This window comes from Labrus bergylta, chromosome 8 (assembly GCF_963930695.1).
Source record: "Labrus bergylta chromosome 8, fLabBer1.1, whole genome shotgun sequence".
NCBI classification, from domain to species: domain Eukaryota; kingdom Metazoa; phylum Chordata; class Actinopteri; order Labriformes; family Labridae; genus Labrus; species Labrus bergylta.
The window spans coordinates 7,602,106-7,617,350 of record NC_089202.1 but is presented as its reverse complement, the minus strand read 5'-3'; the positions used below and the strand labels follow the sequence as shown (position 1 = coordinate 7,617,350).

The 15,245-nt window shown below is 39.8% G+C and overlaps 1 protein-coding gene across 1 annotated transcript in view; it reads left to right on the top strand.

Moving 5' to 3' along the window:
* cdkal1 (CDK5 regulatory subunit associated protein 1-like 1) overlaps positions 1-15,245 on the top strand; it is a 152,426-nt gene that overhangs the window by 20,833 nt on the left and 116,348 nt on the right. The window contains exon 4 of the mRNA XM_065957693.1: positions 6,235-6,338. Coding sequence (XP_065813765.1) covers positions 6,235-6,338 — 104 coding nt within the window. The remainder of the gene's footprint in view (positions 1-6,234; positions 6,339-15,245) is intronic.

Sequence of the window (15,245 nt, the reverse complement as noted above, 5' to 3'; positions counted from 1 at the left end):
TATACATGTGATACAGCTGGCTTATTTTACAATGAAACACTTTGTATTGTGTTATGTAACTCTTAACATAAACTTTAAATCATAATGTAAATAAATGTTATGGTATGTTCTGTGTTGATGCCCTGCAAGCCATCAACTATCCAGTTTAAGCACATCTTCCATCTACATAAGCAGCTATAAAAATAGAGCAGGTACGCTATTGTTTTTAAGCTTTGTCGTAGGTAGGCTGTGTACTTTGAAAAGCCAGTCTCAAAAAGGCCACACATCATGTAAGTTATAATGACAGGAGCTGAGAGGGGTGATACAAGGCAGCCCGGTGAAGTAGTTCTGCTGCTCCAACACTTTCTGCTCAGGTGATAAAGGTCAGTGGTGTCATCTCAAGTGCTTTTCAACAGGACAATGTTAACATTACTTTACCACTGCTGTGCAGCTGTGTACCGTGTTTGACTCCTGGGCTGACTAAGCTGTCAGCAGCGCGGCAGGAGAGACGCTGGGATTTTATAACTCAATGTAATTGAATCAGACCCACACTTACTCTCAAAGAAAAATGGCTTAAATCACAAGTGAAAAATAAGAATAGTTATGGATGTGATAATTGAGTTTAGTGTGTAATTAAATGTTTTATTTGCTGTTTTTTTTTTAGTCTTGTTGTTCCAAGCTTGGATTTTTAAATAAGAGGAAGTTTAAGTTCACTGACAAAATGATCAAACTGTTGTTTACATTACTCTTTCTGGGACTTTGTGAACAGGGACTTTCCATTTCAGGGTGGAATGTCTGTATTGGAGGATAGCAAAGAAATTCTGATAGATTGCACATAAAATGCCTTTGTATCTCTGCAAGCCTGAATAGTGTTGCAGATAACACTAGCTCTGATTAGTCTAGAGCATTTACGGTATGTAATAGTAATTACTGGAGGGGTCAGAAACCCAGGAAAACAAAGTTTATCAATCTGTTCAGTACACATTTCTCCACCCAATGTGCCCCTGCTGACAGCTTTTATAAAAGCTAAACTTTTCAGAGAGAGAACTATTAACATATGCTAGAGCTTGTGGATTCTTGTATTCAGTGTAAAGTAGTGGGTGAGAAAGTCGGCTTGCTTACCAGGAAATCTACTTTGCCTGCAAGTCTAACTTTAGGTTCATTTTTGTACCATTCGATTTTTTTCTAATATGCGCGGCTGTTCATGATAAACAAACATCATAGCATTCTTTTCTATTAACAATGGGCTCCCTGATCTAGGACAGAGGCTGTCTGGAGGTCTGTCTTTAGACAAAACAAGAAGTCGTGAAAACACTCACAGTCCCTACGTAGACATGGTGGGGAGTTTCACACACATGCACGTGCTGTCCCCCTCTAGTCAAAACAACAAGCAGGGCTGCTGTAGTAGTTCCAGCAATCCAAGGTCAGCATGTGACACATCCAAAACACTCACTATCTCTCTGTTTCTCACACACACACACACACACACACACACAGATCTTTTTCAATGTTCAGGACACAAACACGATACTAAATGGCATAATCAAGAGGTCACACACACAGGCTGCATTGAACACTGAGAGGAACGTATCCCAGCTGCCTTAGGACAAACTCATACACACACAGACACACTCACGCGTGCGTGCGCACACACACTCAACTACTCGCACACAAGCAAACACATGCACATAAATCCAGTATTTATATACATTTCTCAGTCTGACCAGAACTCTTTTGAACAAGAGAGTAAACAAGTCCAGACAAGGCAGCTGTTCCAATGTCCAAGCCAAGCTGTTTAAGGTCAGAAGTTTCAGACACTTTGACAGATCCCCTTGTTTTTATAGTCTTAATTGACTCCTTGCTGGTCAATGGACCATCTCTGAAAAGCCAATGAAAAATGTTTTGTATCAAAAATTAAATCTTTAACTGTATTGTAATAACACATGAAATGAAAACTTTGAAAACATTTTAGCATCATCCTCTATCATATTGTTTATATCACACATACTGTAGCCATTTAAAGAGTCTGTCAGTTCCTGTTTTTTTGCTGTAAAAATGTGGCCTTTTACATGGGTTGATAATATAAAATATCCTAATCCCGCCTAATTTTGTAATTTCACTGAATCAATCAAGCAATAACACAGAGACAATCTTGCTAAAAATGGTGTGTAAGATTTCTCAAAACACCACCATTCACACTTTAATTTAAATCTATCCTCATTATCCTTCTGCTTTTTAAGTTTCTTTTCTGTCCTGGGGAATCACTTACTTTACTCAATGAACCACTTTTTTATTTTGTTTTTTTTGAACTTGCAGTAGCTCATAGGGTGATTTTCAAGCTAACAAAGTTGTAGTGTGACGCTAAATCCTGATCATTAGAGATTATAATGCTCCTTACCAGATACGAGCTGCAAGGAATACTGCTTTTGTCAGTGTCACAAGAAGTCATTGATGCGCATGTAAATCTTTTTTTAAACTTCAACACAGCCATCTCTCATGGCAGTGTATCAAGGGTAAACAAAGTTAGGCTGCCAACCTTTCCCTGAATAACTAATCATCCTCTATTCATTACTCGTAATAGGTCTTTACTCCATTGTGTCAGCGTTCTTTGTTCCTTGACTCCACATTATTTTACAACCTCCACTTTGACTTTGAAACGATACGGACGGTAAACTTACAGGCCCGGGGCTTTGTTCACTCATATAATAGCAGTTTTTAAGATTATGTTTGCTCATCTACCCACTCCACCCCTCTCTGCAGTCTCAACAATAAGTGCAGTGAATAATCTTGCTTCATAATTTGCAAAGTGCTCAGACTTCCCTGCTCAGTTTTTGCTTTGTTTTCTTAATTGCATCTTCAAGCTTGCACAATGGGAACTACCATGAACCCACACCCTAACCCGCACAGACACCAACACGAATGAACACATTTGCCCAACTTGTTTATCCATATAGCAGTTTTCTAATTAATGTGTAGACCCTCAATGCTTATCTGCCCAACTCTCCCCCAGTCTGCATCTTTAAGCTTTTACACACAGGGGGCCTCTCCAGCGTGAACTATACTGTATGTGAGTGTGAGTGTGTGTATGTCGAGGGAGGCTTTACAAATGTACAGAGAACCTCAGGGTTTTCCTTTCTTTGTTACCTTCCCAAGGCCACAACCACACAATAGTCTCTCTCTCTCTCTTGCACACAAAAATACACACACACGCGCACACACGCACACGCACACGCACACACACACACACACACACACTGGGGAGGTTGCCTCTCTTATTGTAACACATTGATGAAGTACACTGCTGTCAGGTACAACTGCTACCTCTGTGGTTTAATTAACTGGTATGAAACAGAAGGCGGAGAGGACAGAGACAAAGGAGGGTAAAGATGGAGGCCTGATAAGTAGGACTTTATTTGAATTTCAGAATAATTTTCCCCCTTTTTTTATTTTTTATTGTAGTAGTCTCCCCTCAACTTGAATAACAGCAAACATGTATGTGTGTGTTTCAGAACGAGTGACCCTGCCCCTCTCCTTCAGTCACTGTCAGTCTAAGGGTGCTGACTACATGTCGCAGTATATTTAGGCTGATGGAGGGGTCGAAACTGCTAATGCGTTGTTGTGATACTGGACAAATGTTCAGCGGCAGCACACTCACACAGGCACATGAACAAACATACACACATAATAGATGCAAATACACACACATAAACACACACACACCCAAACAGGCCACTGACTGTCTCTTGAGATTAATGTTGGTGTGATCCACTCAGCTGGGCCTGATCACATTAAGATGGATGGACCCCCTAGTGGTATGTCTATCTCTGTGTGTGTATGTACATGTGTGTGTGTGTGTGTGTGTGTGTGTGCGTGCACGCATGCAGGGCCCCATCTGTCTATGTTTTCTCCACAGCTAGGTCCTATGACCTAGCTGCCATCTCTGGTGCCCTCATCGAGGATAAGCAATACCCTGAGAGGAAAAGATGGATGGATTGAATGCTATGTTATCTTTTGTTTTTCATTTTTATCCATGATGTATTATATTGATGTTCTATTTTTAAAATGAGAATGACAGTATTGTAGATAAAACAGTGAAACTGAGATGTTTTATTCATAGTAAAAAAGGAGTGTTTAAAAACTTTTGGATCTTCTAACGATGGTCTCTAGCTATGTGTCTTAATTTTGCTTGATAAGCACTCCCATTGCATTGAAGTGATAAGTGCTAATCTGCCTGGTGTAAATGCCTAAAAGTGGATGAATGTGAGCCACTAGCAGAAGCCCAAGAAGTCTTAACCTCAAGAGGTCTGAACCTCTTCACTCGGTATGTAAAAAGAAAACCTAGCAACATTTAGATTTTGTACTGTAAACTTGTATGTCTTTGTACAATCTGCAAAATACTTTTTACTTATTTTTTTCTCAATTTGGTTTATAGATTATGTCTGAATATGTTTCCCACAGCTGCTGCTGCTGCCAGATCTAGTGTGATGATAAATCTACTTGACCCAAGTTCACTGAACTGACACATCTTATAAACAGGACGGCAATTGTGTCTGTGGTCAAGCAAGAATTCTGTGATGTCCTGTTTGTGTGGACATTCTGGGAAACCCCTGATAATCACCATAAGTCTGTCACGGACTGATACAGGGTTTTTTCTGCTTGTGTCTAATTCAAAGACCCGTACAAGCTTCCTTAGATAACAGCATTCGATGGTTATTTATCATTAGTAAGATGTTTTTGTCACGGCAGTGGAGTGTTTTGATTCCACAGAAAAGCAATTTAAGAATTGTGACACATTTGGTCAAGAGCAAACAGCGCTTTTGATCTTCAGTCTGTGTCAAAAGGTTACATTAGTAATGCTGCATTTGTAGATGGTCATGTTTTGTTGTTTGTTAGTGGCTATGCTGTTGTCTTATTAGTTACACTTTGCTTACTTTAAGGCTTTCAGTGAAAACCCCACTTTGCATGCTGTGTTCCACGGATGGGATACATTTTGTGCTTTACAAATTCTGTTAGTAAACATGACGTGATCTGTGTGGCTCCATTGGAAATTGAATTCTTCAGTGTGGCGGTGTTAGATTTGCCAGTTGAGTTCTACAGTTACTTAACCCCCAGTTCCTGCAGGTCGACTTTTGATACTACGCAGGAAGACACCTCTCAAAGGGTCAAAGATCTTGTTCTTTTAAAGGAAGACAGAAGATGAATGGTCTTATTTATCTTCAATATTTTCATTCCCTTACACACACACACACACACACACGCGCGCGCGCACTTAACCAATTACAACGAAAACTCGTGTTCAACCAACAGCATGTCTGAATGGATGCCAGAAAAATAAGCCAATATTGAGTTCAAAGAAACTTCTGTGATGACGTTTATAGTGTATATTTTTATTCTAATGTGACAAACTAAAGAACAGAAATAAAACCTCAGAAATGTAAAAAAAAAAAAAGTTGAATAACAGTGGGCCTTGTTCTTCAATTCAGTGGTGATTTAGAGGGAACTCTTGAAGAAAAGCCTCCTTCATCCCAAACAAAGACTCCCCTACAGTTGATACTATGCCATGCGTTTGGTTCTGGTGTGAGCCAGTGTTTCTTGTTTTGAGTTTTCTGGTTACTCTCTCTTTCTCTCTCTCCTCCCTCCTCACTTCATGGTTAATTTAAATTGTGCTTTTCTACTTGTTTTAAAACAAAAACTTCATTGAGTCTGATTTTTTTTCCACTGCCGCCCCTCAGTCTGAGAGACAGCTGTCCACGGTTAATTCAGGGCTCGCTGGATCCCTAATAAACAGAACAGTTTCTTCTCATGATTTGACTCTACTGGGAAATCATGCGCCACTTGATTTCATAGAAATATTAAAAATATTTTTCTATCTCCTTGGTCACCATTGTCTCTTACATTTTTCAGAAGTCCCCAGTTCAGCTGGTTCAAGGGAAAAACTTTAACCCTCGCAAAAATATATATTTTATGACTTGTAATGTTTAAAGACTGTGGTTTTATAAACTACACATTGATTATCCAAAGTAAGGATTCATTGTGTTGCTGATTTTAATATCACTCATGAGTATTACATAAAACAAAGCTGAATTTTGAATATGCTTATTTTACTTCTTTTTTTTTTTTTTTTAACTTGTTTTAAACTTCTCTATTGAATCCTATGCTAAGTGTTTTGATGATTGAACAAATACGCTGTCTTCCAAAGGCATCCATCCTATTTTCTTCCACTCACCTTCTCTCTGTCTGTTCCTGTCCATGTAGGTGTCTGAATGCGTGTACCTACTGCAAGACTAAACATGCCAGAGGAGACCTGGCCAGCTATCCAATCGAGGAGCTTGTGGAGAGAGCCAGTCAGTCCTTCCAGGGTGAGTACAATATCTCCCTCACTCGTGCATTTACCCCATTAGAAAATCGTCTTTATAATAAGGGATACTTTTACAGAATTAGCTCTCATTGAATTCCTGGTAAATATACTGATGTTTATACTGTGAAATGTAAAATACTGCTGTTGGACTATTAAAGATGCTGATTTTTGGCAACATGGTTTTTCGGTAGAGTTTGAAGTCAGATGAACAGCTGCTGTGCCTAGGCATCTGTTTTGGTTAGAGATGACTCCCAGAGTCCCCAACAACACAGTGGGCCATTTGTCTATTAGAGCCCCAGGCGGGTCAGTCAAGGGCAAGGCTCCCACACTGTGAACACAAATCTCACTTCCAGAGCATTTACCTTTATACATTATTATCTGTTGTATTTTTTAGAAAAATGAATGTAGATTTGAATGTAAAATCTCGATTATATATGGATAACCAAAAAAATAATAATAATAAGTACATGCAACGGAATTAAAAACCATTTTCATCTTTCCTTCGCAATGATCATCATCTCAGCTGCTCTTCTCCCTGCTGGATTACAAACCTTTGAGCCTCATGTCAAATGCTGCATTTTGGGTCGTCACGCCTGAAGTACTGTATGACAAGCTAAGGTCAATTGTCTCATTGTATTAACATTTCATGCTCATTCACATAATTAAAATGTAGTTTAACCTGGAAATGTTATTATGAATGTTTTAGAAGAGCTATTTTTATATTCTCATCAAAGCCAGTATTTGATCACTGTCAGTACAAAGACCTGGCAGAGACATGAAAACAACTTTTTTTGGTTTTTGCTTACCTTGAAGGACAGGTTAGATCAATTCTCAATGTTGTAACTTTAATGGAACTATTCATTGAAATACTATATGCAACAACTTCTATTACTGTGTCTGCAAGTTGATTACCTTAAGCTTTTACACAAAATACTCTTAACCAACTCCAATGTCATGTCAATTGATAAAGTCTGCTTGGGGTGGTGGTTGGGGTTTACATAAGAGTCAAAGAGCACAAGACTTTGACACAAGAGAAGTCAACACCACGCCATGCTGTTTCCCTCCACCAAACCTTTCCTTTTTTTTTCTCTTTTTTGGTTTTAACCGAGAAATGTTTTTGCCTGAACCAAACCATTAGGCCTTTAAATGTTAAGCATGTGATTAAAAGACATCTTAACCAAGCCTTTGAATTTAAACACCTGGGCTGTGAAGGCATTGGGCAGTTAGCACTCAGGATACAGTTGTTCAGAGATTTATCCTGATACAAGAAGTTCTCACTTGCACAAATGGTAGTCGCCATGTTCTGTTGTGTGCAGATTCCAATAGGAAAGCTTAATATTATCTTTATTCAACAGAGTTAAAGACACTGCACAGCTGTTTTTATTCTTATGGAGCACTGTAAGGAACAGTTAGCACAATGCTAATAAGGGATGCTGATTCATTTTCTAGCAAAAATCACTACCAACACAGTTGTCAGACCAACTTGAACAAGCAGCCTGGACTTTGAAGCAGGGTTGTTGTTGGTCTGAAGAGACCCTGGGTTTATAATGGGTCAATGAAAAACAGAAAATACCCTTCACAAGGACAGGGCTTTATAAACCCTTCCAGAACTCTTTAAAACAGCTGCATCCATGCCACACCAGTGCCCGGGGGTGGGCAGTCAAGGGCAAACTCACCAGCTGCTTGAACCTTGGCGTGTGTGTATGTGTGTGTGTGTGTGTGTGTGTGTGTGTGTGTGTGTGTGTGTGACTGTATTCCCTTAAAAAATGTACTTAGTTAAACTCAGTTATGGCTGTGTGTTTGTCTTGGTATGTGTGTAACCAATTCTAACACAGGAAACACAAGTGTCAGTGACGGTTACTTGTTGTTTTCAAAACAGAGAAAGAGGAAGCAGGAGGTAACCGCCTGTCATGATTCACAGGCAGTTTGAAGAAGACAGAGATGTGTAATGAGAGATAAAGTTGCACTGTCTGTCCATTGTCTCTTACTCATTGTATCACATCAACACACACACACACTGAAATGCAGGTTTAGCCCCCATTAGAAAAAAAAACAAGACAACAACTCTGCCAGCCTTATTTCCTGATTCTTGTCTCCTCTTACCCACACACATAAAACACAAACATGCTCAATGCTGAGTGTGATAAGCAGGTTTCATCTCAGGAATAATTTAGCCTCCACACCCTTTCGCTATCTAATCTATTTTTCTATTCCCTACTACTTATAATATATTTCTCTTTTGTTAAACAAATAAAATCATCTACCAGATTTATGAACCAAATGTGTGCTGTTTACTCCATCAAATATTTTTGTTAGGTTTGGAATTACATTATGGCAGTGCAGCACTGCCCCTTTTTTTCTCTCACTCTCACTCCATTAGCCACCTTTTTCTTATCTCAAACAAATTGAGCCTCACAAATAGGCTGCAATTCGATTTGCTATTTGATGTCTTTTGAATGAGAAAGGCTGCAAGTATGAATGCTAATTTTGATTGGCCAGTCAGCCAGCGTTGGGGATATTTGATTGGTTTATCGCAGAGAACTTTGAAAGGATTTATGGGTTTTATTCAAATGCGATTTGAGGTAAATAGCTCTCTTTCCATCTAGAAAAAAGAGACAGTGAGTGAGCGCACAGCTTTTAAAATAATCTGAATTATTCAAATGTATGAATGTATAATTTTTAACATCAGAGAGGTTGGTTAATATATGCAGGTAATGGAGGCTGGGGATGTCATAGGAAATGACAAGGTGGTGGGCGTGTGTATGTGTCTGGAGGTTCATACTCAAAGTTTTGTGTGTGAAGGAGGCATGCTGGGAAACTGTGATTGAATGTGGGTTGGCCTGTGTGTCTGCACAGAAATGTGTATCTTAAAGTGTGTGTAAAGTAGAAGAATATTTAACCATATTTCTCCGGGTGAGCAATCCTGGAGATGGCAGTATTTTGTATGAGGTGTTTACAGTAGACATGAGGTAAACAACCTCCATCCAGCAGCAGCCGGCTAACAAACCGATGACTGTTTTCCTCATCACTTCACCCTCTTACCTAAAAGTCACATATCTTCCCCCTTCATCCTTCTTTTGTCCCTTACCCTCCTGTCATTTCTCACTTCTTTAAGTTAATATTATAAAGATCTACTTTGAATTGAATGTAATATTCTTTATTATCTTGAATATAAAAGAGACAAAATTTTAAAATGTAACAATTTATGCATGGTCTGTATCAGGCTGTTTTCACGTCATGGTGTCTCCCCTACTCCCCTCCTCTTTGCTTCCGCATTTATGTTTTTTTAGTTTAAATTCCAGTGCAAATTGTTTGTTTTTGTTTTCACCAGAGAAAGTAGGCGGTTTTAAGGCACCCTTCGCAGCCGTTTTGAAACAGAAAAGTTTCAAGATGATGCATAGCTGATTCATCACAGAAGCTTCAGTGTCCGCAACATAGCAACCTGAGTGCACATCAACTCTTGGGAGGAGGGGGCAGGGGTGGAAAGCTCCCTCCAATGTTTTAGAATTTGGACTGCAGTACCAATTTTAAACACTGGGTGTCAGAGATACAGATTGCTTCTTAATTACCCTAGCATAATATCATTTCTGTAATAGTTTAAGCTAAGTTAACTTATTTTGAATTTAGCTGGGTTATCTTATAACATACAAGGTGATGTTAAAATGGTTTAAAAGGCCTTAAACCTGAACATATCCATCCTGTAAACACCATGTCTGCCCATTTCAGATTCGACACAGTACACATGGTGCCAGTCAGTCATTGTGAGATGCCAGGGCTGTGCACCAGAGAAAACTCTATTTTTGTTATGGTCTTCAAACCCCCACTGTGGCTGTCACCTTGTCATTTTAAACTGTCTGTACTCTGTGTTTGTTATGGCCCTGTGTATAACAGGACATGACGCTTCATAGATACAGACACACTGCTATCACCCCCACATGACACTCTCCATTAGTGTGCGATATGCGCCTCGGCGGTCATGTCACCGTCTGATTTTTTGGGGTTTTTAGAGGTTGTTGGCATAATGACAACACAAAACAGAAACCCTATTTTACCAGCTGTTCCTTTTTGCTTTATGTAAAACAGTTTGATGAACTGCATTCTTAGCAAGAAACAGAAAATGCAGTGTAATGCGTGGATGATCACTTGAGCTGCTTTTGCAGATGAAATGACATAATGATGGCAGTTAGTAGGGATGGATAATGTTTTTAGAATATTCAATTTATTCATTTTTTAATTGATTAAGTCATTCATTCTTAAAATATTTTTACGAGCTAGGTTGTAATGCAGTACTTATGCCAGTCGTTTGCTGTAGCGCATCTCAAAGCTAATTGCCACATTAAATAACAGAAGAAGAACAAAGCATGAGTGTCAGCTGACATGAATGAGGCGATGCGCTTGGGCTAGTTTAGACAGACAACTCGAGCTGCATCGATTGTACACTTGACATGCGTCATTATCCACAATCACCTGGCAACACATCCCTCCAATTGGCGGCCTATTTAAGAGGAAAGATTTCTGGTCTTGCCTTCTTTACTCTCATTGCCAGCTCTGACCTGCACCCGTACTGGACACTTGCTTTCAGCCCGACCACCAACCCAGCATTCACCTGTAGGCTCTGCGAAGGGTGATGCGATTGAAGCCTAGATGCCAAGTACAAACTATGTTCTGCAGTAAACAGTTAAAACAAACACAAATGTGAGTTGCCTGACCAAACTGTATAGTTAGACTTTAGAGATGCTAAGAAATTTACTTGGCATATTTTAACTTAAGGAAAAATCTATTTTACTTTACATTAAGAAGTAAAATATACATTTCTTTTTCAGTTCAAATTCCTGCGGCCGCAATGCTAAATCTGTTTACCTGTTAATGGAAACATCCATTATGCGTAAGCATTAAATGAACTTAACTCAGATGGACATCCCTGTTGAAACGTTGAAAAAGTGAGTCACTGGCAATAATTCAAATTGTTAACATTTTTCCACTGACTTTGAAATAGTAGTTTATTTGAAATCCACATCCCTATTTTAGAGTGACCTTGCTAACTTTTACCTCACAAGTCCTTCATCATAATAACACCATGAAGTGAAGTAAAAATGTTCCACAATTTCACACACGTTTGATTTTTTTTTAATATGATTTTAAACATGACTTATGACATCAGTGTCGAACACTGATATTAGCAGAAATGACACTGCTTAGTTTCCAGGCTCCAGCCGGATGACATATGACAGATAACAACACGTAGACAGACAGATATGTGTGCTAGGTTGCTGGGTTAGCTCCAACATCTGTGACAGGTGTCAGCTCCTGTTTGCCTCCCCTGCTGCAGCTACACTAAATGAAGACATGACCGCCAAAGTTTGCCAGGAATAGTTATCTATGGGTCAGTGGTTCTTGCAGGTTGGGGGTTTTAGTTTAGTGACTACAATCGGTTTAGACCACATATGAGATTTGAAGAAAGGTATACAGTCCTATGAGGGAACACTGTTCATTTACACAGCAAGTGTTGATCATTGAGATAAGCAAAGACAAAGAAATGGAAACATCACCAGGGGTGCAAACTTGTCACTTTTTGGCGAAATTCACTGTTTTGGATCCCAAATAGGTCATTTGTGTGATTCATTTAGATCTGCAATAAAAATATTTAGAGGGGGGTGGGGGGGAGTCTACTGCAAACGTCGAGTTGTTTCATACTGATTGCGGTCAGAGCGGTCTGATTGCTCAACACGGTACGAAGAAAGTACTTCCGGCCCCTGTAGCCAATCATTGCAACGCGGTCGGCACAGTTACAAAATCTTGGAGGTGCGCGGCTGGGCGCTCAGATCCTCCGCGGACCATTCTCGCGCCGACCGCGAATGCTCAATATCGCCACGCCAACCACAAGAAGCATGAAACCTGATTCAATGAGTCGCAATGTGCAGCACACTGTGGAAAGACTGGAAGTCTGGCTAGCAAGCCAGCCTTTCTGTTAAACATCCTGTCTGATCATAACGTTTGGTAGACATAGGTAAAGATGGTCAGAGAAATGTGTGCTAGCTGAAGGTAACTTCATACAGCTTTCTGGTTCATTATTATCTCAGGCAACATTAAAGCTACAGCTGGTCAACACATGTATTAAGGTAGGCCAGAGGAAGTATAAACTTAATGAGAATCAGCAAGAGCAAAACATCAGGTTAATATATTGATAATGTTATATATATATGATAGAAGATATGCAAAGATATTGCCATACTTGATGACTGTATTATGATGCTCTCTCAGACTCTTGCCCTGAGAGCTACTTGCATAGTGACTGCCCTTCACATCACCCCTTAGTAGAACATGGGAAGCTCATTTCTGCAAATTCATCCCATTTATAAAAAGGGACTGAAGGTTGGGAGTATGTGTGTTTCATGTTTCACTGAAGCTTTATCAAAAAGTTAAAACAGAACATAGATATAGACAAGCAATTGTGTTTTTCTTATAGTTTGCACTGCTTATTTAGTCGGTCTGAATGCTAAAATCTTCTGTAAATTCACATTTTAAAGCTGACATTTAAAAAAAAAAAAAAGTCTTCCCGGGGGAGCATGCCCCCGGCCCCCCCTAGGTGGTTTGGATCCATGTCACCTTTTTCATCCCTGATGAGTTTGCACCCCTGCATCACTGATTTTTTTTATATTTAGTGTTGATTTGTGCGTTTGTATGTTTATAACATCAGATTGTTTCACCTTGTCACAGTAGTATGCCTATCTCGATCTCAATGGCAATTCTTCACTTCACATTCATTCAAGTAAAATAGGGTCAAGAAGTTTAAAAGCGACTCGGCACTAACATGTCTCTTATTGATCGAGAGATGAACAACAGTGGAAATAGAGACACAGAGGCAGATGAGCATTGAGACTGAATTATTGATAGGAACACATTGATCATAGTTGAGTCACCAGCACCATCAAAGTGCCTCTATTGAAAAGACCATGTGGAAATCTGCTGAGCATGCAAGCACTAACACAAATTTCCTGTGTGTGTAGAAGCAGTCAAATTTATTACCCTCTGGGAAAGCTCTCAAGGAGAAGTTAAAAATGGATTTTCTGAATCTCTTCCAGGCCGATAAGTTGCTGATATTTTTCACACAGACAGAAGTTTGTCCATGTGTGCTCTTCTGCCCTGAGAAATAGTTCAGACTCCTGCAACAGTTTCTCATAATCCGGCTGTCGTGTAGCCAGTAAACTCAAAACAGACGTCAGTCACACATACGCACACGCATCAGAGTTCAAACATATGTCAACACTACAGACACACCAAGAAGTGAAAGCAGGTTGTACATTTCTCGAGTGAATTTGTTCAAGTATTACTGCGCCATTTTAGTCATCAAACATGACACTGTGCCTGTGATAAAGAGAAGGGCTCAGTTCTCAGTTAAGCTCTGTGGGTGAAAACTATTAGGATGGTCTTTGCACATGGACAAACTATACTTCTTCATGCCGAAAGACAAGTCACTTTTTTATATCCAAATTGATGGTTTTCTTTTTTTTTAGAAGAAAGGCTTTTCTGGCAGCATGATAATGTGAAACATCAAAGGCATTTAATGGAATATTTCTAGACTATCGTCTCTTAATTCTAGTTAAAAACACAGAAGTTCAACAAGGTAAACCAAACAAACAGAGATGTTGTCTCTCAAAAACAGGGTTACTTTCATTTTAAATAAGGTAGATATTTTTTATATTATAGAATTTATGTTAATTCTACGTTAACGCAAGTTATTGTTCATAGAAGAGACTAGAAAATTTCAGTTTTGGATATTCTCCAACGCTTAGTCTGCTTTTCTTTTCCCTTCTCGCTTCTGTGTAAACATTCACTGCTTCTGTCTTTATTGTCACTAGTTTGATACAAAGCAGAGCATCAGTTGCTTTTAGTAACTGCTTCTCAGCTGGACACACAGTGCAGGCATATGAAGAAGAGTATAGAACCTACATGCACACAAACACACCCACCCACACACACACACACACACACACACACACACACACACACACACACACACACACACACACACACACACACACACACACACACACACAGACAGACAGACACAGGCAGTGTCCACACAGTCTCTTCAGGCTAGATTTTTATGATTATAGTGATGCATGGCCATGACTGTGTGTGTGTGTGTGTGTGTGTGTGTGTGTGTGTGTGTGTGTGTGTGTGTGTGTGTGTGTGTGTGTGTGTGTGTGTGTGTGTGTGTGTGTGTGTGTGTGTGTGTGTGTGTGTGTGTGTGTGTGTGTGTGTGTGTGTGTGTGTGTGTGTGTGTGTGTGTGTGTCTGTGCGTGCCAGCTCACTGTTGGGACGGGACATGTTAAGATACTAAATAACGATGAAACCAGTTATTTTCAATCTCTTGTACTCCGTCTCAAACCATTTTAAACATCTTTACTTTTATAAATCCACTAAACTTGCTTCTCCGCCTCTGTCTTCTTGTTTGACCTCTTTTCATTCTCTCCATGGGCTGGACAAAAAGACAACAGAGGGTGGTGTGTGTGCATGTCCGTGTGTGTTTGTGCATGTGCGCCGTCTTGTCCTGTGATTTAGTGCCAAGCTGGCAGCAGAGACCAGTGAATAGGGGGCCCCTTTCACACAAAGAGGGCTCGGGATACACACAAATGCACATACATACACACACACACACACACACAACTCACAGTCAATGCCAGACTGCAGGCCACCAACTGCACACCTGGCATGCTGCTATTATGTCACCAGTGTGTGTTTGCATGTGTGTATTTGAGATTGTGTAAGTCCAGCAGACACCATCTGCTCTGTCCTCTGTGAACTTGTGTCCACACCTCTCCTCCCTACATGCTCCTCTTCACTATATATTTAGTGAGGTCATTTAAAGTCTTAGAAGTGAATCTGTTATTTTTCTGCTGCTAGA